Source organism: Anguilla anguilla, chromosome 2, assembly GCF_013347855.1.
Source record: "Anguilla anguilla isolate fAngAng1 chromosome 2, fAngAng1.pri, whole genome shotgun sequence".
Taxonomy (NCBI): Eukaryota; Metazoa; Chordata; class Actinopteri; order Anguilliformes; family Anguillidae; genus Anguilla; species Anguilla anguilla.
The window spans coordinates 11,197,030-11,223,397 of NC_049202.1; the positions used below are offsets into that span (position 1 = coordinate 11,197,030).

Consider the following 26,368-nt stretch of genomic DNA (forward strand, 5'->3'; position numbering starts at 1 on the left):
CAGTGTTGCCGTCTTTAAAGATTATTTTGAAAGACAGTGTATATGGCTATCTACATGTCCCTCATGTTCCCATAGTTCATTGCAGCATCTTTTTCTGTAGTTGCTATGTGATGTTGGAGATGTTCCTGATGGAAACTCTTTTACAAAGCATGACAGAAGTTTGATTTAAAGTATGTTTTAAAAATTAAGTGATATTTAGAGTACATTACTACTAGAACATTAAACATATGTAACAAACACACATGTATTTAATGCAAAGGGGTGAATGCACTATAATCCTTGACATGGACCTTGCTTTCTTAGTGCACCCAAACTATAGTAGGAAAATACAGCCACGCAGTCATAGAATCACAAGAGAGGACCTTTCACAGTTGGAGCACTTGCGCTTCCATTTCTTGTTGACGACTGGTAAATGATTTTCAGGCAATCATGTGAAAAGAATACATTCAATTCAGGTTGAGCAGCATTCTCAAACAGTGACAGTGACCCACCTAGGAAGGAATCTGCTGACCATGACATTGCACTTCTAGCCTTCATCACTTATTTGCCAGATCTCAGGGCCTTACATGAATTTGTGTGTCATTAATGGCATTTTTTTCACTTAATATATATTTACACCACTGATAATGTTTCTCATGAGTACTGTATGTTGTCTGGTATGACACTTCTGACATTTGGTGGTATGACAATACCAAGTATATATACCGCAGTCAAATTCCCAGTGTTAATTCAATAGGGACCTGTAAGTATTCTGTAAGAATTGATTACATGCTGAATATTTCAGTATTTATTGGCCCAACATTTATCTTCTATATTTACAGTATGTATGTCAAAATCAAAATCACACGACACGTTGCCCTTGGCAATCTTAAGGATTCACCTCGAATCAAGAGAGCACTTCTTTTAGCTCTGCACAAACTAACGCGATTAATGCCGCGGTTTCCTAAGCGCGATGGATTTATACCCGTTGTCGGCGTGTAGCCATATGGCATGAAACCGAACTTAATCGCTGCTTCCAAGTTTCGTTTAAATAAGTGCCAACCTGGACCCGTAAAATGAACTAAAACGAAACGTAGTTTTATAATGAATGCAACGCCTTTATTGGAAATGAGAGTTTCTATTTCTTTGAAAATTGCTTGAGGAAAGGATATTTTTGTGAAGAAATATATAAAAATGTTTATCTGATTTCACGACGTCTGAATATAATGATGCTACTGGGATTTGGTGATATGTATATGTGTATAATTAGGCATTATGCTAACTTAAATAAACCCATAAAATCCCGTTTTTATGGCAAAACAAACAACACGAACACAGAAACGTTTAACTTAAGCTGAATATAGATATATATATATATATATATATATACAGACACACACACACACACACACACACATAGTTTTTCCTGCATTTGTGATGCAGTTTGACGACAGCCTCTTTGCACTATGTATTTGTTATTCAATGAACTAATAAAAATGAAATAAATTAAATGAATTATTTCCTACATGAAGTTAAAAAAAAAAAACCCACAGTATCTATACCCGCTTATTCCCTGTGATGGTCGAGGGCGGTGCTGATGCCTTTCCAGCGTGCATTGCACAAGATACACCTTAGACTGGTCACCTATCAGATCACATCATGCACATGTACAGTACTAGTCTCCAATTAACCTACCTGCATGTGTTTTGGACTGATGGGAGGAAGCCAGGTGGACATGGGGAGAATGCAGACTCCACACAGAAAGGCCCTGGCTGGGATTCAAACTCAAAAATTATAAAAATATTTTTACAAAATCATTTGGAGAGCTGAAATACCCAAACCGGGGAACAGAGTGCCCAGGTGTAGGCTATCTATTTGGTATGCTACCGTCATATTCTATTTTTTTTTTTTTAAATCGATTTAGTGTTCTATATTCAATCTTTAACAATTAATTAATTATTTATTTATTTTTATATAACTATTGTATTCATGCAGACATGGTATTGTAATTTTAAACTAGTACGAATTGACCGGAAACTAATATGATGTTCATTGTTTAGTTGGGGAAAAAATTAAATGTTACAATGACTCATGAAAATGAAAATCATGCGTGAAGAGACGTTCTTCCGAGATGGAGAGCTTACCCATTGTGGCCACAAGATGACCACACTCCTGACAAGGAAAAAAATGTTTTCAAGTGACTCGTGCCTTGACTACTTCTACAGTCACAATTCCTCATTTATTTGAAAGGTTCTTAAGCAAGAATGTTTTTAAGCAAAGATTTAAACTGTACTTTTAAATTTTAGAGGCTACAGTGATTGTATCCTGTCATGACATAGTACTATAACTAACTTGTAAGCTTACAAAATAATAAAGAAAAAACAAATAATTTCTAGCTTCTTTAAAACTCTTTCTTACTATTGACTTAAATAGCAAAAGTAAAAAAGCAACTTTCTGCCAATAAACAGAGACCCCCGGAGATAGGGGGGAGGTTGTAGGCTACCCTCCATACTAACCTGTTCAGCCAGTAAAGTCACAGTAAAGAGTATCAGTACATGAAATGCCATCACCAAGCAACATTCCAGGGCCAGAGGGAATTAATGGAGAAGGGATCTTAAAAAGATTTCTGCACAAATATTCTGGACACTAGTGCATTTGTGTCCATTGGTAATATTAACAATTCACAAGTATACAGTGTTGACTGTAATCCTATTACTACTCTTAAATTTAGTGAATCCCTAAAATTTTTCTCATTGTTCACAATAATCATTGAAATGTGGAAAATGAAACATACTTTATTTTAACACATTTACCTGGAAATTATTGTGGAAACGGTCCCAAGGGACATGCACATGCTTGTACAACAATAAAGATGAGCAGACTAAGTGCTCTGTAATTGTATTCAGGGCTCTGTGAAGCTGAGTGTTACTGTGTCAGAGCAATATGTACATTCCTGTCAGAAAGTTGTGCATGTGTAAAATTGATAACTTTGCACCTTACACCACTGTTATGGTAAATTCAGTCTCTCTCTCATCCAGGTGTAACACCGAAACGTGTGCTACATGGTGGCGGTGGGCATGGAGGGGCTGTGCTGCCTCTTCATCCCGCTGCTGCGGAGTTTCCCCCTGCTCCTGCCTTTCTCCATGCTCTACGGCTACTTTGATGGGGCCTACGTGGCCCTGATACCTGTCAGAATCTCGTACCTGTACTGCGAGTCATCTGTTTCCTCTATGCCATACCTTACCTCTTCTGTCCACCAATCACAGGTCAGTGTTCTGTACTTTGACCAATAAGACAACAACCATAGATGCTTAAATGATGTCGTGTGCTGGGTTTTTTTTTTTCTTTTTTACATACTGTATATATCATATCACCTTACACCTTATCTTTTTTATATATTTTGGGAGTGGCCAAGTCAAAGTCCTGACTTGAACCCGATAGAGATACAAGCAATTCATGCCCAAAACCTAACAATATGTTTAAGTTAAAGCAGTTCAGAAAAGAAGAGTCTGCTAAAATTTCTCCACAGCAACATGAAAGACTGAAATCAAATTATAGGAAGTGTTTGGTTGCGGTTATTGCTGCTAAAGGTGGTGAAACCAGTTATTAAGTTTAAGGGGGAAATTACTTTTTCACATGGGTGCTATGGGTGTTAGATAACTTTTCATAAAATAAATGAAATAATATTTTTTAAAAATGTGTTTTGTGTTTACTCGAGATGCGAGATCTCAAACCATTCAGTGTGAAAAATATGCAAAAATAGAGGAGACCAGGAAGAGGAAAAATACTTTTTCACAACGTGAACGTTGTTGATATTTGTTAATATTTTTTAAACGTAAAAATGTTTACCTAGTGCAACATGTAAAGAAATACATCAAGAGTGAAAATTTCATTAATATAAGTTTTTATTAATTACCAAAATAGCAAATGCAATAGAAAGCAACAGCAAACAAATGATTACCACTAGCAGCCAATAAGCCAATTTAAAAATCCATATTTCAAATTAGTCTCATTATTTTTTGTCTCATATCATATACAATAAGTGCTTTCTTTCGAAGAATAATTACAATAAAAGTATTTAACATTTTTTTAAAAGCCCAACATGTTTTGCATGACATACAGTACATAATAATAATTATAACAACAATAATGATTACATACAGGAATTTAGCAGACATTCTTATCCAGAGTGACTTACACAACATTTTATTTAGCACTGACATTGCATCCATTTATACAGTTGGATATATACTGAAGCAATGCAGGTAAAGTACCTTGCTCAAGGGTACAACAGCAGCGTTGTTTCTGGAATCAAAACCGTGACCTTTAGGTCACAAGACCAGCTCTTTATTTTAGTAATAATACAAGTGGAAAAGCAAGCTCCAGCTCCAAACTCTAAAAGAGCCTCAGGCTGTAATTTAAAAGTTTATTTAAATTAAATTAAAGCAATAATAGTGGATATCATTGCAGAGACAGGCGGAGATCACACAGAGCAGTTAGGTACTCCTCCTCTGTCAGACTCCAAATTGACAGAGACATGATCCCTCATGTTTGGAAAATTATTGTGGTAGGGAGCCACACACGCAAAGCAATTTATTTGTTGTGTCCCTCCCCCAATTTACAGTTGGGGTAGAGTGTGAGAAAATATTGAATGTTTAGAATGTTTTGAAATAACATTGTTCCCGCAAGACATTGTGTAGTTTCACACATTACAGAGGGTAAGGATTGCAGGAAAATCAGTCGTAGACAGGTTCTTGGTGCTTGAAATGTAACAATGTTACAACCTTGTCTGTGTGTGTGTAGTTTCAGGTCATGGTTTCTGTGTTCCTGTCTGTGTTTCCCTTGTTGGGCCGCCAGATGGGAGCACTTCTGTTTTGTGCCTGCTTGTACCATGTTTAATTGTATTATTGTTTTCAATTGTTCAATTATTGGTTCTTGGTTGTCTCGTTTTCCCTTCCCTCTCTGTGGCCTGATTGTGTATTGTGCCCTGCTGTGTCTCGTCAGTGTCTTGTCTATTTAAGTTCCCTTCTCCAGGACTCAGGTGCTGGATCCTTGGTTGTGTCTGGTTGTGTCTTGTCGCGTGTGCTTCTGCGCATGTTCCTGCCCATGTTTGGTTTCCACGTGCTTTTGGACTTTTGGATGTTCTGTGGTACCTGTGTTTTGTACATTTACTTTGTGTTTTTATTTTTTTTTTTTGAAACATGTTGCAAATCTAAAGGACAAACCATATATATACACACACATATCGAACGCACAGGTAGGAGGAAGACGGAGTGAAGATACACAGCAAACCTTTTTATTTCATTTTTACCACGTTGACTTGTTTTCACCAACAAGTTCCACACTTACATGACCCGAACACCACATGTGCAATATAAATGTGTAGGGGGTGCACAGTGTGCACTCCATAACAATGTCTTCTTTTACATGTTCTTTGCAGAAAATGAGCCAAGGCCAATGAGTCTCAGGTTGAAAAAATAATTCATTGTATACATTGAAAACGGGTCCCACAGACCGAACACCACTCAAGGGTTAAAGAAGTACCGAAGCGTGTGCTACATGGTGGCGGTGGGCATGGAGGGGCTGTGCTGCCTCTTCATCCCGCTGCTGCGGAGTTTCCCCCTGCTCCTGCCTTTCTCCGTGCTCTACGGCTACTTTGATGGGGCCTACGTGGCCCTGATACCTGTCAGAATCTCGTACCTGTACTGCGAGTCATCTGTTTCCTCTATGCCATACCTTACCTCTTCTGTCCACCAATCACACGTCAGTGTGCTGTACTTTGACCAATAAGACAACACCATAGATGCTTAAACGATGTTGTGTGCTGGGTTTATTTTTCTTTTTTAACATACTGTATATATCATATCACCTTACACCTTATCCTTTTTACATATTTTGGGAGGGGCCTAGTCAAGTCCTGACTTGAACCCGAAAAGAGATGCAAGCAATTCATGCACCAAAACCATCCAATTTGTCTAAGTTAAAGCAGTTCAGCAACAAAGTGTCGGCTAAAAATTTCTCCACAGCAACATGAAAGACTGAAATCAAATTATAGGAAATGTTTGGTTGCGGTTATTGCTGCTAAAGGTGGTGAAACCAGTTATTAAGTTTAGGGGGGAAATTACTTTTTCACATGGGTGCTATGGGGGTTAGATACTTTTTCATAAAATAAATGAAATAATCTTTTTTAAAAATGTGTTTTGTGTTTACTCGAGATGCGAGATCTCAAACCATTCAGTGTGAAAAATATGCAAAAATAGAGGAAACCAGGAAGAGGAAAAATACTTTTTCACAACGTGAAAGTTGTTGATATTTGTTAATATTTTTTAAACGTAAAAATGTTTACCTAGTGCAACATGTAAAGAAATACATCAAGAGTGAAAATTTCATTAATATAAGTCTTTATTAATTACCAAAATAGCAAATGCAATAGAAAGCAACAGCAAACAAATGATTACCACTAGCAGCCAATAAGTAAATTTAAAAATCCATATTTCAAATTAGTCTCATCATTTTGTCTCATATCATATACAATAAGTGCTTTCTTTCGAAGAATAATTACAATAAAAGTATTTAACTATTTTTTTTTAAAGCCCAACATGTTTTGCATGACATACAGTACATAATAATAATTATAACAACAATAATGATTACATACAGGAATTTAGCAGACATTCTTATCCAGAGTGACTTACACAACATTTTATTTAGCACTGACATTGCATCAATTTATACAGTTGGATATATACTGAAGCAATGCAGGTAAAGTACCTTGCTCAAGGGTACAACAGCAGCGTTGTTTCTGGGAATCAAAACCGTGACCTTTAGGTCACAAGACCAGCTCTTTATTTAGTAATAATACAAGTGGAAAAGCAAGCTCCAGCTCCAAACTCCTAAAAGAGCCTCAGGCTGTAATTTAAAAGTTTATTTAAAATTAAATTAAAGCAATAATAGTGGATATCATTGCAGAGACCGGCGGAGATCACACAGAGCAGTGAGGTACTCCTCATTGCCAGGGTCATACAGAATAGCCATCTCATAGCACTCAATGGCCTGGCGTGTGTCACCTCTCATTTGATTAACGTAACCCAGAATCCCAAAGGCTTCGCCATCAATGGGGTTTCTGGAGATTTTATCATTTGCTATCTTTTCAAGTGTTCTTGCACACACATTCCAGTCGAATGTATCATTCTCTAATTGGAGTCCTTTCTTGTAGTACACCACAGCCATAGGCACTGATCTTTCCTTGTAGAGCAGGAAATTTGCATACTTTAAATAGGCTATCTGATGGTACTCGTTTGAATCATTAGCAGCTTCAATTGCTTTTTTAAACATCTCCTCTGCTTTCCTGTTGTCTCTTATTTCCGCATAGACGCATCCTAATTCCACCCTTGCCCAAACAAAGGATGGTTTCAGGGAGATTGCTTGCTCTAGGTGTTGGATTCTCAGCCTGACAGATCTTCAGTCTCTTCTCTGTTGTTTGCAGTTTTTCCCACGATAGCTGAGAGCAAGTTGATAGTGCAAAAAGGATGAATCAGGAGTAATTTCCAGTGCTCTTTTCAGAAGAGCTATGGACTCCTCCACTTTGCCGATTTTCCGATAGAACTTTGCCACATGCTGGATCACGTAGGGTTTGTCGGGATCCAACTTCATGGCCCTTTCCATCAGCTCCTCTGCTTTCTGATACTCTTTATAGTCATTGTGTGTCTGACCCAGCAGAACCATCATGTGAGCATTGTTTGGATCAAGCTCTAAAACCCGCCTCAACTGCCTGCTTGCTGGGGACTCTTCAAAGCTTGTGAGATTGGACTCATTGCGGTACAGAGCAACAGCATAGCTCTTATTCCATTCTATCTCTTCTGGCTCCAACTCCACTGCCTTCTCAAAGCACTCTTTTGCTTTCTCATTGTATTGGTGAAAGAATTTCATGAATGCGTTGCCTTTCTCCCCATAGGTTTCAGGATGGAGAGCAGAAGGGGATTTTGTAGGAAACTTCTTCTTAATCCCCTCCAGCTTGTCCAGGTAGGTCTGGGATTTTCATGCTCACCCTTGTGATAATACACCCATGCAAAATTGCCATAGGTGACAATGAGATGCTTCTCACAATTGTCACCATGCTGCTTTCTGATCTGCTTTTCAGCCTTTGCCAAGTCTACTCGTGCTTCCTCAAGGAGAAATTGCATGTACTTTGTGAAAGCCAGAGTATTGTATGCCCATCCAATGTTCTTCTCATTTTTAGATTCCAATTTAATTTCATTTTTAAGCCTGATCTGTAGATCATTTAAGTGAGGGGAATTCAATCCCCAGGTGAAGTGACACTCAAGCTGACGCAGTTTGGTAAGCAACATATTTTCAGTTGAACTGCAATACAGAAAGACATAATGATCTAATCAATTGCATTAGGGGAAGAAGATTGATTTAAAAGGGAAAATTTTTTATTGACAGTTTTTAAAACATAGTTTGACAAAGATACATTTCAAGGAATGCAGAGTAATTAATGCTCATGAAAGTATTTAATCGATAAGAAATTCTGTCACCTGACAATAGAGTTCTATTTTTATCTTTCTCATGTTGTAAATATGAATATGCTTTGAATATATTTCACAGTGAAATAGATTTCTGAAGAAAATGGAAAATATGGAAAATCAGTTTGTACTTACGCCATTTCAAGTGACTTTCGATGGTTTCGCAAACAGTTTGATTTTCAGCCTGATAATGATAATGCCATAATCCACAGTGCTTTTTATTTAACCACTTTGGTCTCCTCCCAGATATGTTTGGGCAGGACAATACTTTCATCCATACCATGCATTGTTATGAAAACTATGCACATTGTGTTTATGAATCACAAAACTTGTTTTCACTTTGCAAGAAAAGAAATTGAAAAGGAGATAACACGTGTATGCTTTAAAACAATGCTATGTGGCTTCATTAAAGTCATTAATTGATGTGGCATTCACATGTGAAAATACACATTTACACGATGCATATGCAGGTAAAAGTTTTTCTTTTTTAAAATTGATTTTTTTCCCTCCGCTGTTCCATTGTCAGAACTAACCAACACCACAGATGCACAAACTTTCAGATTTGGTCGCTGAATGGATAGATAATTTCAGTGCCATGCTGACCAAACTGTAGGGAGGCTACTTGTGACCTCTCAATGAATGCGTTACCATCTTGATAAGTGCATTATCATCAAGACTCCCCACTCGGCAGGAAAGAAATTCTATAAATCTCGTGAAGATGATCCCTCATTGTTTTTAAAGCAAAATTTATACAAACCAACATTTTACTACTGATTCCTTTTAACAAAAACATAGAGAGGAGAGCACAATACATGCAATGGCCTGCTTTAAAATACAGTTCTCCTAAAAATGAGAAAAATTGCTCCTGATAATTTTGTTGGAAAGAATCCACTCCTGTTCAATATGAAAACTTTTTATTCTGGCATTCACACTCCCGTGTCAATTTTATATTTGTGTATCGTCTTTGCGTGTCAATTTTATATTTCAGTACAGTGTTGCCGTCTTTAAAGATTATTTTGAAAGACAGTGTATATGGCTATCTACATGTCCCTCATGTTCCCATAGTTCACTGCAGCATCTTTTTCCTGTAGTTGCTATGTGATGTTGGAGATGTTCCTGATGGAAACTCTTTTACAAAGCATGACAGAAGTTTGATTTAAAGTATGTTTTAAAAATTAAGTGATATTTAGAGTACATTACTACTAGAACATTAAACATATGTAACAAACACACATGTATTTAATGCAAAGGGGTGAATGCACTATAATCCTTGACATGGACCTTGCTTTCTTAGTGCACCCAAACTATAGTAGGAAAATACTTGTGCTTCCATTTCTTGTTGATGACTGGTAAATGGTTTGCAGGCAAGAATACATTCAATTCAGTTTGAGCAGCATTCTCAAACAGTGACAGTGACCCACCTAGGAAGGGAATCTGCTGACCATGACATTGCACGTCTAGCCTTCATCACTTATTTGACAGATCTCAGGGCCTTACATGTGTTTGAATTTTTGTGTCATTAATGGCATTTTTTTTTTCACTTAATATATATTTACACCACTGATACTGTTTCTCATGTGCACTGTATGTTTGTCTGGTATGACACTTCTGACATTTGGTGGTATGACAATACAAGTATATATACCGCAGTCAAATTCCCAGTGTTAATTCAATAGGGACCATAAGTACTCTGTAAGAATTGATTACATGCTGAATATTTCAGTATTTATTGGGCCCAACATTTATCTTCTATATTTACAGTATGTATGTCAAAAATCAAAATCACACGACACGTTGCCCTTGGCAATCTTAAGGATTCTCCTCGAAATCAAGAGAGCACTTCTTTTAGCTCTGCACAAACTAACGCGATTAATGCCGCGGTTTCCTAAGCGCGATGGATTTATACGCGTCGTCCGCGTGTAGAGATATGGTATGAAACCGAAACTTAATCGCTGCTTCCAAGTTTCGTTTTAATATAAGTACAACGGGGACCCGTAAAATGAACTAAAACGAAACGTAGTTTTATAATGAATGCAACGCCTTTATTGGAAATGAGAGTTTCTATTTCTTTGAAAATTGCTTGAGGAAAGGATATTTTTGTGAAGAAATATATAAAAATGTTTATCTGATTTCACGACGTCTGAATATAATGATGCTACTGGGATTTGGTGTTATGTATATGTGTATAATTAGGAAATTATGCTAACTTAAATAAACCCATAAATCTCGTTTTTATGGCAAAACAAACAACACGAACACAGAAACGCTTAAGAAACTTAAGCTGAATATATATATATATATATATATACAGACACACACACACACACACACACATAGTTTTTCCTGCAGTTGTGATGCAGTTTGACGACAGCCTCTTTTGCACTATGTATTTGTTATTCAATTAACTAATAAAAATGAAATAAATTTAAATGAATTATTCTCTACATGAAAAAAAAAAAACCCACAGTATCTATACCCGCTTATTCCCTGTGATGGTCGAGGGCAGTGCTGATGCCTTTCCCAGCGTGCATTGCACAAGATACACCTTAGACAGGTCACCAATCTATCAGATCGCATATCATGCACATGTACAGTACTAGTCTTCAATTAACCTACCTGCATGTGTTTGGACTGTGGGAGGAAGCCCAGGTGGACATGGGGAGAATGCTGACTCCACACAGAAAGGCCCTGGCTGGGATTCAAACTCAAAAATTATAAAAATATTTTTACAAAATCATTTGGAGAGCTGAAATAACCCAAACCGGGGAACAGAGTGCCCAGGTGTAGGCCTATCTATTTGGTATGCTACCGTCATATTCTATTTAAAAAAATCGATTTATTGTTCTATATTCAATCTTTAACAATTAATTAATTATTTATTTATTTTTATATAACTATTGAATTCATGCAGACATGGTATTGTAATTTTAAACTAGTACAAAATTGATCGGAAACTAATATGATGTTCATTGTTTTAGTTGGGGAAAAAATTAAATGTTACAATGACTCATGAAAATGAAAATCATGCGTGAAGAGACGTTCTTCCGAGATGGAGAGCTTACCCATTGTGGCCACAAGACGGACCACTTTCCTAACAAAGGAAATAAATGTTTTCAAGTGACTCATGCCTTGCTTCTACTACTTCTACCAGTCACAATTCCTCATTCTTATTTGAAAGGTTCTAGGAATGTTTTTAAGCAAAGATTTAAACTGTACTTTTTAAATTTGAGAGGCTACAATGATTGTATCCTGTCATGACATAGTACTATAACTAATTTGTAAGCTTACAAAATAATAAAAGAAAAAACAAATAATTTCTAGCTTCTTTAAAACTCTCTCTTACCATTGACTTAAATAGCAAAAGTAAAAAAGCAACTTTCTGCCAATAAACAGAAACCCCCAGAGATAGGGGGGGAGGCTGTAGGCTACCCTCCATACTAACCTGTTCTGCCAGTAAAGTCACAGTAAAGAGTCTCAGTACATGAAATGCCATCACCAAGCAAACATTCCAGGGCCAGAGGGAATTAATGGAGAAGGGATCTTAAAAAGATTTCTGCACAAATATTCTGGACACTAATGCAATTGTGTCCATTGGTAATATTAACAATTCACAAGTATACAGTGTTGACTGTAATCCTATTACTACTCTTAAATTTACTGAATCCCTAAGATGTTTTTCTCATTGTTCACAATAATCATTGAAATGTGGAAAATGAAACATGCTTTATTTTAACACATTTACCTGGAAATTATTGTGGAAACGGTCCCAAGGGACATGCACATGCTTGTACAACAATAAAGATGAGCAGACTAAGTGCTCTGTAATTGTATTCAGGGCTCTGTGAAGCTGAGTGTTACTGTGTCAGAGCCAATATGCACATTCCTGTCAGAAAGTTGTGCATGTGTAAAATTGATAACTTTTCACTTTTACACCACTGTTACGGTAAATTCAGTCTCTCTCTTTGGGCTGGTCTTGGGGCTGGCTGCTGACAGGCTGGTCTTTTGGCAGGCTGATGGTCAATCTCATCCTCTTTTTCAAACTCACTGTCAGACTCCAAATTGACAGAGACATGATCCTCATGTTTGGAAAATTATTGTGGTAGGGAGCCACACACGCAAAGCAATTTATTTGTTGTGTCTCTCCCCCAATTTACAGTTGGGGTAGAGTGTGAGAAAATATTGAATGTTTAGAATGTTTTGAAATAACATTGTTCCCGCAAGACATTGTGTAGTTTCACACATTACAGAGGGTAAGGATTGCAGGAAAATCAGTCGTAGACAGGTTCTTGGTGCTTGAAATGTAACAATGTTACAACCTTGTCTGTGTGTGTGTAGTTTCAGGTCATGGTTCTGTGTTCCTGTCTGTGTTTCCCTTGTTGGGCCGCCAGATGGCAGCACTTCTGTTTTGTGCCCTGCTTGTACCATGTTTAATTGTATTATTGTTTTCAATTGTTCAATTATTGGTTCTTGGTTGTCTCGTTTTCCCTTCCCTCTCTGTGGCCTGATTGTGTATTGTGCCCTGCTGTGTCTCGTCAGTGTCTTGTCTGTTTAAGTTCCCTTCTCCCGGACTCAGGTGCTGGATCCTTGGTTGTGTCTGGTCGCGTGTGCTTCTGCGCATGTTCCTGCCCATGTTTGGTTTTCCATGTGCTTTTGGACTTTTGGATGTTCTGTGGTACCTGTGTTTTGTACATTTACTTTGTGTTTTTATTTTTTTTTTGAAACATGTTGCAAATCTAAAGGACAAACCATATATATACACACACATATCGAACGCACAGGTAGGAGGAAGACGGAGTGAAGATACACAGCAAACCTTTTTATTTCATTTTTACCATGTTGACTTGTTTTCACCAACAAGTTCCACACTTACATGACCCGAACACCACATGTGCAATATAAATGTGTAGGGGGGTGCACAGTGTGCACTCCATAAAAATGTCTTCTTTTACATGTTCTTCGCAGAAAATGAGCCAAGGCCAATGAGTCTCAGGTTGAAAAAATAATTCATTGTATACATTGAAAACGGGTCCCACAGACCGAACACCACACAAGGGTTAAAGAAGTACCGAAACGTGTGCTACATTGTGGCGGTGGGCATGGAGGGGCTGTGCTGCCTCTTCATCCCGCTGCTGCGGAGTTTCCCCCTGCTCCTGCCTTTCTCCGTGCTCTACGGCTGCTTTGATGGGGCCTACGTGGCCCTGATACCTGTCAGAATCTCGTACCTGTACTGCGAGTCATCTGTTTCCTCCATGCCACACCTTACTTCTTCTGTCCACCAATCACAGGTCAGTGTTCTGTACTTTGACCAATAAGACAACACCATAGATGCTTAAATGATGTCGTGTGCTGGGTTTATTTTTCTTTTTACATACTGTATATATATATATATATATATATATATATATATCACCTTACACCTTATCCTTTTTACATATTTTTGGAGTGGCCTAGTCAAAGTCCTGATTCGAACCCGACAGAGATGCAAGCAATTCATGCCCCAAAACCAACCAATTAGTCTAAGTTAAAGCAGTTAGCTTTAGTTCAGCAACAAAGTGTTGGCTAAAAATTTCTCCACAGCAACATGAAAGACTGAAATCAAGTTATAGGAAGTGTTTGGTTGCAGTTATTGCTGCTAAAGGTGGTGAAACCAGTTATAAAGTTTAAGGGGGAAATTACTTTTTCACATGGGTGCTATGGGTGTTAGATTTACTATTACTTTTTCATAAAAAAAATGAAATAATTTGTTTTTAAATGTGTTTTGTGTTTACTCGAGATGCGAGATCTCAAAACATTCAGTGTGAAAAATATGCAAAAATAGAGGAAACCAGGAAGAGGAAAAATACTTTTTCACAACGTGAAAGTTGTTGATATTTGTTAATATTTTTTAAATGTATAAATGTTTGCCTAGTGCAACATGTAAAGAAATACATCAAGAGTGAAAATTTCATTAATATAAGTTTTTATTAATTACCAAAATAGCAAATGCAATAGAAAGCAACAGCAAACAAATGATTACCACTAGCAGCCAATAAGCCCATTTAAAAATCCATATTTCAAATTAGTCTCATCATTTTTGTTTCATATCATATACAATACCAAGTGCTTTCTTTTGAAGAATAATTACAATAAAAGTATTTTAACATTTTTTTAAAAGCCCAACATGTTTAGCATGACATACAGTACATAATAATTATAAGAACAATAATGATTACATACAGGAATTTAGCAGACATTCTTATCCAGAGTGACTTACACAACATTTAATTTAGCACTGACATTGCATCCATTTATACAGTTGGATATATACTGAAGCATTGCAGGTAAAGTACCTTGCTCAAGGGTACAACAGCAGCGTCGTTCCTGGGAATCAAAACTGTGACCTTTAGGCCACAAGACCAGTTCTTTATTTTAGTAATAATACAAGTGGAAAAGCAAGCTCCAGCTCCAAACTCTAAAAGAGCCTCAGGCCGTCATTTCACAGTTAATTTAAAATTAAATTAAAGCAATAATAGTGGATATCATTGCAGAGACAGGCAGAGATCAAACAGAGCAGTTTGGTACTCCTCATTGGCAGGGTCATACAGAATAGCCTTCTCATAGCACTCAATGGCCTGGTGTGTGTCACCTCTCATTTGATTAACGTAACCCAGAATCCCAAAGGCTTCGCCATCAATGGGGTTTCTGGAGATTTTATCATTTGCTATCTTTTCAAGTCTTCTTGCACACACATTCCATTGGGTTGTATCTTTCTGTAATTGGAGTCCTTTCTTGTAGTACACCACAGCCATAGGCACTGATCTTTCCTGGTAGAGCAGGAAATTTGCATACTTTAAATAGGCTATCTGATGGTACTCGTTTGAATCATTAGCAGCTTCAATTGCTTTTTTAAACATCTCCTCTGCTTTCCTGTTGTCTCTTATTTCCGCATAGACGCGTCCTAATTCCACCATTGCCAAAACGAAGGATGGTTTCAGGGAGATTGCTTGCTCTAGGTGTTGGATTCTCAGCCCTGACAGATCTTCAGTCTCTTCGTTGTTTGCAGTTTTCCAACCATAGCTGAGAGCAAGTTGATGGTGCAATAAGGCTGAATCAGGAGTAATTTCCAGTGCTCTTTTCAGAAGAGCTATGGACTCCTCCACTTTGCCGATTTTCCGATAGAACTTTGCCACATACTGGATCACGTAGGGTTTGTCGGGATCCAACTTCATGGCCCTTTCCATCAGCTCCTCTGCTTTCTGATACTCTTCATAGTCAGCGTGTTTCAGACCCAGCAGAGCCATAATGTGAGCATTGTTTGGATCAAGCTCTAAGACCCGCCTCAACTGCCTGCTTGCTGGGGACTCTTCAAAGCTCGTGAGATTGGACTCAGTGCGGTACAGAGCAACAGCATACCCCTCATTCCATGCTATCTCTTCTGGCTCCAACTCCACTGCCTTCTCAAAGCACTCTTTTGCTTTCTCATTGTATTGGTGAAAGAATTTCATGAATGCGTTGCCTTTCTCCCCATAGGTTTCAGGATGGAGAGCAGAAGGGGATTCTGTAGGAAACTTCTTCTTAATCCCCTCCAGCTTGTCCAGGTAGGTCTGGGATTTCTCATGCTCACCCTTGTGATAATACACCCATGCAAAATTGCCATAGGTGACGATGAGCTGCTTCTCACAGTTGTCACCATGCTGCTTTCTGATGTGCTCTTCAGCCTTTGTCAAGTCATCCCGTGCTTTCTCAAGGAGACGTTGCATGTACTTTGTGAAAGCCAGATTACCGTAAAACCATCCGATGTTCTTGTCCTTTTCCGAAGCCAATTCAATTTCATTTTTAAGCCTGATCTGTAGATCATTTAAGTGAGTGTAATTCAATTCCCAGGTGAAGTGGCACTCAAGCTGACGCAGTTTGGTAAGCAACATATTTTCAGTTGAACTGCAATACAGAAAGAAATTATGGTCTTATCAATTGCATTTGGGGAAGAAGATTGATTAAAAAAGGAAAATAATTGGCTTTTTGACAGCGTTTAAAACATAGTTAAACAAAGATAAATTTCAATGAATGCAGTGTGAGTAATACTGATGAAAATATTTAAACAAAGAGAAATTCTGTCACTTGACAATGCAGTTCCATCTTTATCTTTCTCATATTGTAAATATGAATATACTTTGAATATATTTCACAGTGAAATAGATTTCTGAAGAAAATGGAAAATATGGAAAATCAGTTTGTACTTACGCCATTTCAAGTGACTTTCGATGGTTTCGCAAACAGTTTGATTTTCAGCCTGGCCGATAATGATAATGCCATAATCCACAGTGCTTTTTATTTAACCACTTTGGTCTCCTCCCAGATATGTTTGGGCAGGACAATACTTTCATCCATACCATGCATTGCTATGAAAACTATGCACATTGTGTTTATGAATCACAAAACTTGTTTTCACTTTGCAAGAAAAGAAATTGAAAGAGAGATAACACGTATATGCTTTAAAACAATGCTATGTGGCTTCATTAAAGTCATTCATTGATGGGGCATTCACATGCGAAAATACACATTTACACGATGCATATGCAGGTAAAAGTTATTCTTTTTTAAAATTGAATTTTTTTTTCTCTGCACTGTTCCATTGTCAGAACTAACCAACACCACAGATGCACAAACTTTCAGATCTGGTCGCTGAATGGATAGATAATTTCAGTGCCATGCTGACCAAACTGTAGGGAGGCTACTTGTGACCTCTCAATGAATGCGTTACCATCTTGATAAGTGCATTATCATCAAGACTCCCCACTCGGCAGGAAAGAAATTCTATAAATCTCGTGAAGATGATCCCTCATTGTTTTTAAAGCAAAATTTATACAAACCAACATTTTACTACTGATTCCTTTTAACAAAAACATAGAGAGGAGAGCACAATACATGCAATGGCCTGCTTTAAAATACAGTTCTCCTAAAAATGAGAAAAATTGCTCCTGATAATTTTGTTGGAAAGAATCCACTCCTGTTCAATATGAAAACTTTTTATTCTGGCATTCACACTCCCGTGTCAATTTTATATTTGTGTATCGTCTTTGCGTGTCAATTTTATATTTCAGTACAGTGTTGCCGTCTTTAAAGATTATTTTGAAAGACAGTGTATATGGCTATCTACATGTCCCTCATGTTCCCATAGTTCATTGCAGCATCTTTTTCCTGTAGTTGCTATGTGATGTTGGAGATGTTCCTGATGGAAACTCTTTTACAAAGCATGACAGAAGTTTGATTTAAAGTATGTTTTAAAAATTAAGTGATATTTAGAGTACATTACTACTAGAACATTAAACATATGTAACAAACACACATGTATTTAATGCAAAGGGGTGAATGCACTATAATCCTTGACATGGACCTTGCTTTCTTAGTGCACCCAAACTATAGTAGGAAAATACAGCCACGCAGTCATAGAATCACAAGAGAGGACCTTTCACAGTTGGAGCACTTGCGCTTCCATTTCTTGTTGACGACTGGTAAATGATTTTCAGGCAATCATGTGAAAAGAATACATTCAATTCAGGTTGAGCAGCATTCTCAAACAGTGACAGTGACCCACCTAGGAAGGGAATCTGCTGACCATGACATTGCACTTCTAGCCTTCATCACTTATTTGCCAGATCTCAGGGCCTTACATGAATTTGTGTGTCATTAATGGCATTTTTTTCACTTAATATATATTTACACCACTGATAATGTTTCTCATGAGTACTGTATGTTTGTCTGGTATGACACTTCTGACATTTGGTGGTATGACAATACAAGTATATATACCGCAGTCAAATTCCCAGTGTTAATTCAATAGGGACCTGTAAGTATTCTGTAAGAATTGATTACATGCTGAATATTTCAGTATTTATTGGGCCCAACATTTATCTTCTATATTTACAGTATGTATGTCAAAAATCAAAATCACACGACACGTTGCCCTTGGCAATCTTAAGGATTCACCTCGAAATCAAGAGAGCACTTCTTTTTAGCTCTGCACAAACTAACGCGATTAATGCCGCGGTTTCCTAAGCGCGATGGATTTATACGCGTCGTCCGCGTGTAGCCATATGGCATGAAACCGAAACTTAATCGCTGCTTCCAAGTTTCGTTTTAAAATAAGTGCAACGGGGACCCGTAAAATGAACTAAAACGAAACGTAGTTTTATAATGAATGCAACGCCTTTATTGGAAATGAGAGTTTCTATTTCTTTGAAAATTGCTTGAGGAAAGGATATTTTTGTGAAGAAATATATAAAAATGTTTATCTGATTTCACGACGTCTGAATATAATGATGCTACTGGAATTTGGTGTTATGTATATGTGTATAATTAGGAAATTATGCTAACTTAAATAAACCCATAAATCTCGTTTTTATGGCAAAACAAACAACACGAACACAGAAACGCTTAAGAAACTTAAGCTGTATATATATATATATATATATACAGACACACACACACACACACACACATAGTTTTTCCTGCAGTTGTGATGCAGTTTGACGACAGCCTCTTTTGCACTATGTATTTGTTATTCAATTAACTAATAAAAATGAAATAAATTTAAATGAATTATTCTCTACATGAAAAAAAAAAAACCCACAGTATCTATACCCGCTTATTCCCTGTGATGGTCAAGGGCGGTGCTGATGCCTTTCCCAGCGTGCATTGCACAAGATACACCTTAGACAGGTCACCAATCTATCAGATCGCATATCATGCACATGTACAGTACTAGTCTTCAATTAACCTACCTGCATGTGTTTGGACTGTGGGAGGAAGCCCAGGTGGACATGGGGAGAATGCAGACTCCACACAGAAAGGCCCTGGCTGGGATTCAAACTCAAAAATTATAAAAATATTTTTACAAAATCATTTGGAGAGCTGAAATAACCCAAACCGGGGAACAGAGTGCCCAGGTGTATGCCTATCTATTTGGTATGCTACCGTCATATTCTATTTTAAAAAATCGATTTATTGTTCTATATTCAATCTTTAACAATTTATTAATTATTTATTTATTTTTATATAACTATTGTATTCATGCAGACATGGTATTGTAATTTTAAACTAGTACGAAATTGATCGGAAACTAATATGATGTTCATTGTTTTAGTTGGGGAAAAAATTAAATGTTACAATGACTCATGAAAATGAAAATCATGCGTGAAGAGACGTTCTTCCGAGATGGAGAGCTTACCCATTGTGGCCACAAGATGGACCACTTTCCTAACAAAGGAAATAAATGTTTTCAAGTGGCTCATGCCTTGCTTCTACTACTTCTACCAGTCACAATTCCTCATTCTTATTTGAAAGGTTCTAGGAATGTTTTTAAGCAAAGATTTAAACTGTACTTTTTAAATTTGAGAGGCTACAATGATTGTATCCTGTCATGACATAGTACTATAACTAATTTGTAAGCTTACAAAATAATAAAAGAAAAAACAAATAATTTCTAGCTTCTTTAAAACTCTCTCTTACCATTGACTTAAATAGCAAAAGTAAAAAAGCAACTTTCTGCCAATAAACAGAAACCCCCAGATATAGGGGTGGACGCTGTAGGCTACCCTCCATACTAACCTGTTCAGCCAGTAAAGTCACAGTAAAGAGTCTCAGTACATGAAATGCCATCACCAAGCAAACATTCCAGGGCCAGAGGGAATTAATGGAGAAGGGATCTTAAAAAGATTTCTGGACAAATATTCTGGACACTAATGCAATTGTGTCCATTGGTAATATTAACAATTCACAAGTATACAGTGTTGACTGTAATCCTATTACTACTCTTAAATTTACTGAATCCCTAAGATGTTTTTCTCATTGTTCACAATAATCATTGAAATGTGGAAAATGAAACATGCTTTATTTTAACACATTTACCTGGAAATTATTGTGGAAACGGTCCCAAGGGACATGCACATGCTTGTACAACAATAAAGATGAGCAGACTAAGTGCTCTGTAATTGTACTCAGGGCTCTGTGAAGCTGAGTGTTACTGTGTCAGAGCCAATATGCACATTCCTGTCAGAAAGTTGTGCATGTGTAAAATTGATAACTTTGCACTTTTACACCACTGTTACGGTAAATTCAGTCTCTCTCTTTGGGCTGGTCTTGGGGCTGGCTGCTGACAGGCTGGTCTTTTGGCAGGCTGATGGTCAATCTCATCCTCTTTTTCAAACTCACTGTCAGACTCCAAATTGACAGAGACATGATCCTCATGTTTGGAAAATTATTGTGGTAGGGAGCCACACACGCAAAACAATTTATTTGTTGTGTCCCTCCCCCAATTTACAGTTGGGGTAGAGTGTGAGAAAATATTGAATGTTTAGAATGTTTTGAAATAACATTGTTCCCGCAAGACATTGTGTAGTTTCACACATTACAGAGGGTAAGGATTGCAGGAAAATCAGTCGTAGACAGGTTCTTGGTGCTTGAAATGTAACAATGTTACAACCTTTTCTGTGTGTGTGTAGTTTCAGGTCATGGTTCTGTGTTCCTGTCTGTGTTTCCCTTGTTGGGCCGCCAGATGGCAGCACTTCTGTTTTGTGCCCTGCTTGTACCATGTTTAATTGTATTATTGTTTTCAATTGTTCAATTATTGGTTCTTGGTTGTCTCGTTTTCCCTTCCCTCTCTGTGGCCTGATTGTGTATTGTGCCCTGCTGTGTCTCGTCAGTGTCTTGTCTGTTTAAGTTCCCTTCTCCCGGACTCAGGTGCTGGATCCTTGGTTGTGTCTGGTTGTGTCTTGTCGCGTGCGCTTCTGCGCATGTTCCTGCCCATGTTCGGTTTTCCACGTGCTTTTGGACTTTTGCATGTTCTGTGGTACCTGTGTTTTGTACATTTACTTTGTGTTTTTATTTTTTTTTTGAAACATGTTGCAAATCTAAAGGACAAACCATATATATACACACACATATCGAACGCACAGGTAGGAGGAAGACGGAGTGAAGATACACAGCAAACCTTTTTATTTCATTTTTACCACGTTGACTTGTTTTCACCAACAAGTTCCACACTTACATGACCCGAACACCACATGTGCAATATAAATGTGTAGGGGGGTGCACAGTGTGCACTCCATAAAAATGTCTTCTTTTACATGTTCTTCGCAGAAAATGAGCCAAGGCCAATGAGTCTCAGGTTGAAAAAATAATTCATTGTATACATTGAAAACGGGTCCCACAGACCGAACACCACACAAGGGTTAAAGAAGTACCGAAGCGTGTGCTACATGTTGGCGGTGGGCATGGAGGGGCTGTGCTGCCTCTTCATCCCGCTGCTGCGGAGTTTCCCCCTGCTCCTGCCTTTCTCCGTGCTCTACGGCTGCTTTGATGGGGCCTACGTGGCCCTGATACCTGTCAGAATCTCGTACCTGTACTGCGAGTCATCTGTTTCCTCTATGCCATACCTTACCTCTTCCGTCCACCAATCACACGTCAGTGTGCTGTACTTTGACCAATAAGACAACACCATAGATGCTTAAACGATGTTGTGTGCTGGGTTTATTTTTCTTTTTTTAACATACTGTATATATCATATCACCTTACACCTTATCCTTTTTACATATTTTGGGAGGGGCCTAGTCAAAGTCCTGACTTGAACCCGAAAGAGATGCAAGCAATTCATGCACCAAAACCATCCAATTTGTCTAAGTTAAAGCAGTTCAGCAACAAAGTGTCGGCTAAAAATTTCTCCACAGCAACATGAAAGACTGAAATCAAATTATAGGAAATGTTTGGTTGCGGTTATTGCTGCTAAAGGTGGTGAAACCAGTTATTAAGTTTAGGGGGGAAATTACTTTTTCACATGGGTGCTATGGGTGTTAGATAACTTTTTCATAAAATAAATGAAATAATCTTTTTTAAAAATGTGTTTTGTGTTTACTCGAGATGTGAGATCTCAAACCATTCAGTGTGAAAAATATGCAAAAATAGAGGAAACCAGGAAGAGGAAAAATACTTTTTCACAACGTGAAAGTTGTTGATATTTGTTAATATTTTTTAAACGTAAAAATGTTTACCTAGTGCAACATGTAAAGAAATACATCAAGAGTGAAAATTTCATTAATATAAGTCTTTATTAATTACCAAAATAGCAAATGCAATAGAAAGCAACAGCAAACAAATGATTACCACTAGCAGCCAATAAGTAAATTTAAAAATCCATATTTCAAATTAGTCTCATCATTTTTGTCTCATATCATATACAATAAGTGCTTTCTTTCGAAGAATAATTACAATAAAAGTATTTTAACATTTTTTTTTAAAGCCCAACATGTTTTGCATGACATACAGTACATAATAATAATTATAACAACAATAATGATTACATACAGGAATTTAGCAGACATTCTTATCCAGAGTGACTTACACAACATTTTATTTAGCACTGACATTGCATCAATTTATACAGTTGGATATATACTGAAGCAATGCAGGTAAAGTACCTTGCTCAAGGGTACAACAGCAGCGTTGTTTCTGGGAATCAAAACCGTGACCTTTAGGTCACAAGACCAGCTCTTTATTTTAGTAATAATACAAGTGGAAAAGCAAGCTCCAGCTCCAAACTCTAAAAGAGCCTCAGGCTGTAATTTAAAAGTTTATTTAAAATTAAATTAAAGCAATAATAGTGGATATCATTGCAGAGACAGGCGGAGATCACACAGAGCAGTGAGGTACTCCTCATTGCCAGGGTCATACAGAATAGCCATCTCATAGCACTCAATGGCCTGGCGTGTGTCACCTCTCATTTGATTAACGTAACCCAGAATCCCAAAGGCTTCGCCATCAATGGGGTTTCTGGAGATTTTACCATTTGCTATCTTTTCAAGTGTTCTTGCACACACATTCCAGTCGAATGTATCATTCTCTAATTGGAGTCCTTTCTTGTAGTACACCACAGCCATAGGCACTGATCTTTCCTTGTAGAGCAGGAAATTTGCATACTTTAAATAGGCTATCTGATGGTACTCGTTTGAATCATTAGCAGCTTCAATTGCTTTTTTAAACATCTCCTCTGCTTTCCTGTTGTCTCTTATTTCCGCATAGACGCATCCTAATTCCACCCTTGCCCAAACAAAGGATGGTTTCAGGGAGATTGCTTGCTCTAGGTGTTGGATTCTCAGCCCTGACAGATCTTCAGTCTCTTCTCTGTTGTTTGCAGTTTTCCCACGATAGCTGAGAGCAAGTTGATAGTGCAAAAAGGATGAATCAGGAGTAATTTCCAGTGCTCTTTTCAGAAGAGCTATGGACTCCTCCACTTTGCCGATTTTCCGATAGAACTTTGCCACATGCTGGATCACGTAGGGTTTGTCGGGATCCAACTTCATGGCCCTTTCCATCAGCTCCTCTGCTTTCTGATACTCTTTATAGTCATTGTGTGTCTGACCCAGCAGAACCATCATGTGAGCATTGTTTGGATCAAGCTCTAAAACCCGTCTCAACTGCCTGCTTGCTGGGGACTCTTCAAAGCTCGTGAGATTGGACTCAGTGCGGTACAGAGCAACAGCATAGCTCTTATTCCATTCTATCTCTTCTGGCTCCAACTCCACTGCCTTCTCAAAGCACTCTTTTGCTTTCTCATTGTATTGGTGAAAGAATTTCATGAATGCGTTGCCTTTCTCCCCATAGGTTTCAGGATGGAGAGCAGAAGGGGATTTTGTAGGAAACTTCTTCTTAATCCCCTCCAGCTTGTCCAGGTAGGTCTGGGATTTTTCATGCTCACCCTTGTGATAATACACCCATGCAAAATTGCCATAGGTGACAATGAGATGCTTCTCACAATTGTCACCATGCTGCTTTCTGATCTGCTTTTCAGCCTTTGCCAAGTCTACTCGTGCTTCCTCAAGGAGAAATTGCATGTACTTTGTGAAAGCCAGAGTATTGTATGCCCATCCAATGTTCTTCTCATTTTTAGATTCCAATTTAATTTCATTTTTAAGCCTGATCTGTAGATCATTTAAGTGAGGGGAATTCAATCCCCAGGTGAAGTGACACTCAAGCTGACGCAGTTTGGTAAGCAACATATTTTCAGTTGAACTGCAATACAGAAAGACATAATGATCTAATCAATTGCATTAGGGGAAGAAGATTGATTTAAAAGGGAAAATTTTTTATTGACAGTTTTTAAAACATAGTTTGACAAAGATACATTTCAAGGAATGCAGAGTAATTAATGCTCATGAAAGTATTTAATCGATAAGAAATTCTGTCACCTGACAATAGAGTTCTATTTTTATCTTTCTCATGTTGTAAATATGAATATGCTTTGAATATATTTCACAGTGAAATAGATTTCTGAAGAAAATGGAAAATATGGAAAATCAGTTTGTACTTACGCCATTTCAAGTGACTTTCGATGGTTTCGCAAACAGTTTGATTTTCAGCCTGATAATGATAATGCCATAATCCACAGTGCTTTTTATTTAACCACTTTGGTCTCCTCCCAGATATGTTTGGGCAGGACAATACTTTCATCCATACCATGCATTGCTATGAAAACTATGCACATTGTGTTTATGAATCACAAAACTTGTTTTCACTTTGCAAGAAAAGAAATTGAAAAGGAGATAACACGTGTATGCTTTAAAACAATGCTATGTGGCTTCATTAAAGTCATTAATTGATGTGGCATTCACATGTGAAAATACACATTTACACGATGCATATGCAGGTAAAAGTTTTTCTTTTTAAAATTGATTTTTTTCCCTCCGCTGTTCCATTGTCAGAACTAACCAACACCACAGATGCACAAACTTTCAGATTTGGTCGCTGAATGGATAGATAATTTCAGTGCCATGCTGACCAAACTGTAGGGAGGCTACTTGTGACCTCTCAATGAATGCGTTACCATCTTGATAAGTGCATTATCATCAAGACTCCCCACTCGGCAGGAAAGAAATTCTATAAATCTCGTGAAGATGATCCCTCATTGTTTTTAAAGCAAAATTTATACAAACCAACATTTTACTACTGATTCCTTTTAACAAAAACATAGAGAGGAGAGCACAATACATGCAATGACCTGCTTTAAAATACAGTTCTCCTAAAAATGAGAAAAATTGCTCCTGATAATTTTGTTGGAAAGAATCCACTCCTGTTCAATATGAAAACTTTTTATTCTGGCATTCACACTCCCGTGTCAATTTTATATTTGTGTATCGTCTTTGCGTGTCAATTTTATATTTCAGTACAGTGTTGCCGTCTTTAAAGATTATTTTGAAAGACAGTGTATATGGCTATCTACATGTCCCTCATGTTCCCATAGTTCACTGCAGCATCTTTTTCCTGTAGTTGCTATGTGATGTTGGAGAAGTTCCTGATGGAAACTCTTTTACAAAGCATGACAGAAGTTTGATTTAAAGTATGTTTTAAAAATTAAGTGATATTTAGAGTACATTACTACTAGAACATTAAACATATGTAACAAACACACATGTATTTAATGCAAAGGGGTGAATGCACTATAATCCTTGACATGGACCTTGCTTTCTTAGTGCACCCAAACTATAGTAGGAAAATACTTGTGCTTCCATTTCTTGTTGATGACTGGTAAATGGTTTGCAGGCAAGAATACATTCAATTCAGGTTGAGCAGCATTCTCAAACAGTGACAGTGACCCACCTAGGAAGGGAATCTGCTGACCATGACATTGCACTCCTAGCCTTCATCACTTATTTGACAGATCTCAGGGCCTTACATGTGTTTGAATTTTTGTGTCATTAATGGCATTTTTTTTTTCACTTAATATATATTTACACCACTGATAATGTTTCTCATGTGCACTGTATGTTTGTCTGGTATGACACTTCTGAGATTTGGTGGTATGACAATACAAGTATATATACCGCAGTCAAATTCCC

The 26,368-nt window shown here is 37.5% G+C and overlaps 3 protein-coding genes across 3 annotated transcripts; all 3 read right to left on the reverse strand.

The window, feature by feature from the left end:
* Nucleotides 1-6,661: 6,661 nt before the first annotated feature.
* LOC118221847 (interferon-induced protein with tetratricopeptide repeats 1B-like) lies at nucleotides 6,662-8,162 on the reverse strand. Its single transcript, XM_035407259.1, is given in 2 exon segments — nucleotides 6,662-8,018; nucleotides 8,021-8,162. Coding segments are annotated over 2 exon segments (720 nt in total). The 3' UTR covers nucleotides 6,662-7,440.
* A 6,284-nt stretch (nucleotides 8,163-14,446) lies between these two features.
* Nucleotides 14,447-16,812, reverse strand: LOC118219937 (interferon-induced protein with tetratricopeptide repeats 1B-like). Its single transcript, XM_035403434.1, has 2 exons — nucleotides 16,725-16,812; nucleotides 14,447-16,421 (listed from the first exon to the last, which is right to left on the reverse strand). The coding sequence occupies exons 1-2, from the start codon at nucleotides 16,727-16,729 to the stop codon at nucleotides 15,023-15,025; spliced, it is 1,404 nt and encodes a 467-aa protein (XP_035259325.1). The 5' UTR covers nucleotides 16,730-16,812; the 3' UTR covers nucleotides 14,447-15,022.
* A 5,754-nt stretch (nucleotides 16,813-22,566) lies between these two features.
* On the reverse strand, nucleotides 22,567-24,367 carry LOC118221851 (interferon-induced protein with tetratricopeptide repeats 5-like). Its single transcript, XM_035407264.1, has one exon. The coding sequence runs from the start codon at nucleotides 24,365-24,367 to the stop codon at nucleotides 23,144-23,146; it is 1,224 nt and encodes a 407-aa protein (XP_035263155.1). The 3' UTR covers nucleotides 22,567-23,143.
* Nucleotides 24,368-26,368: the final 2,001 nt, after the last annotated feature.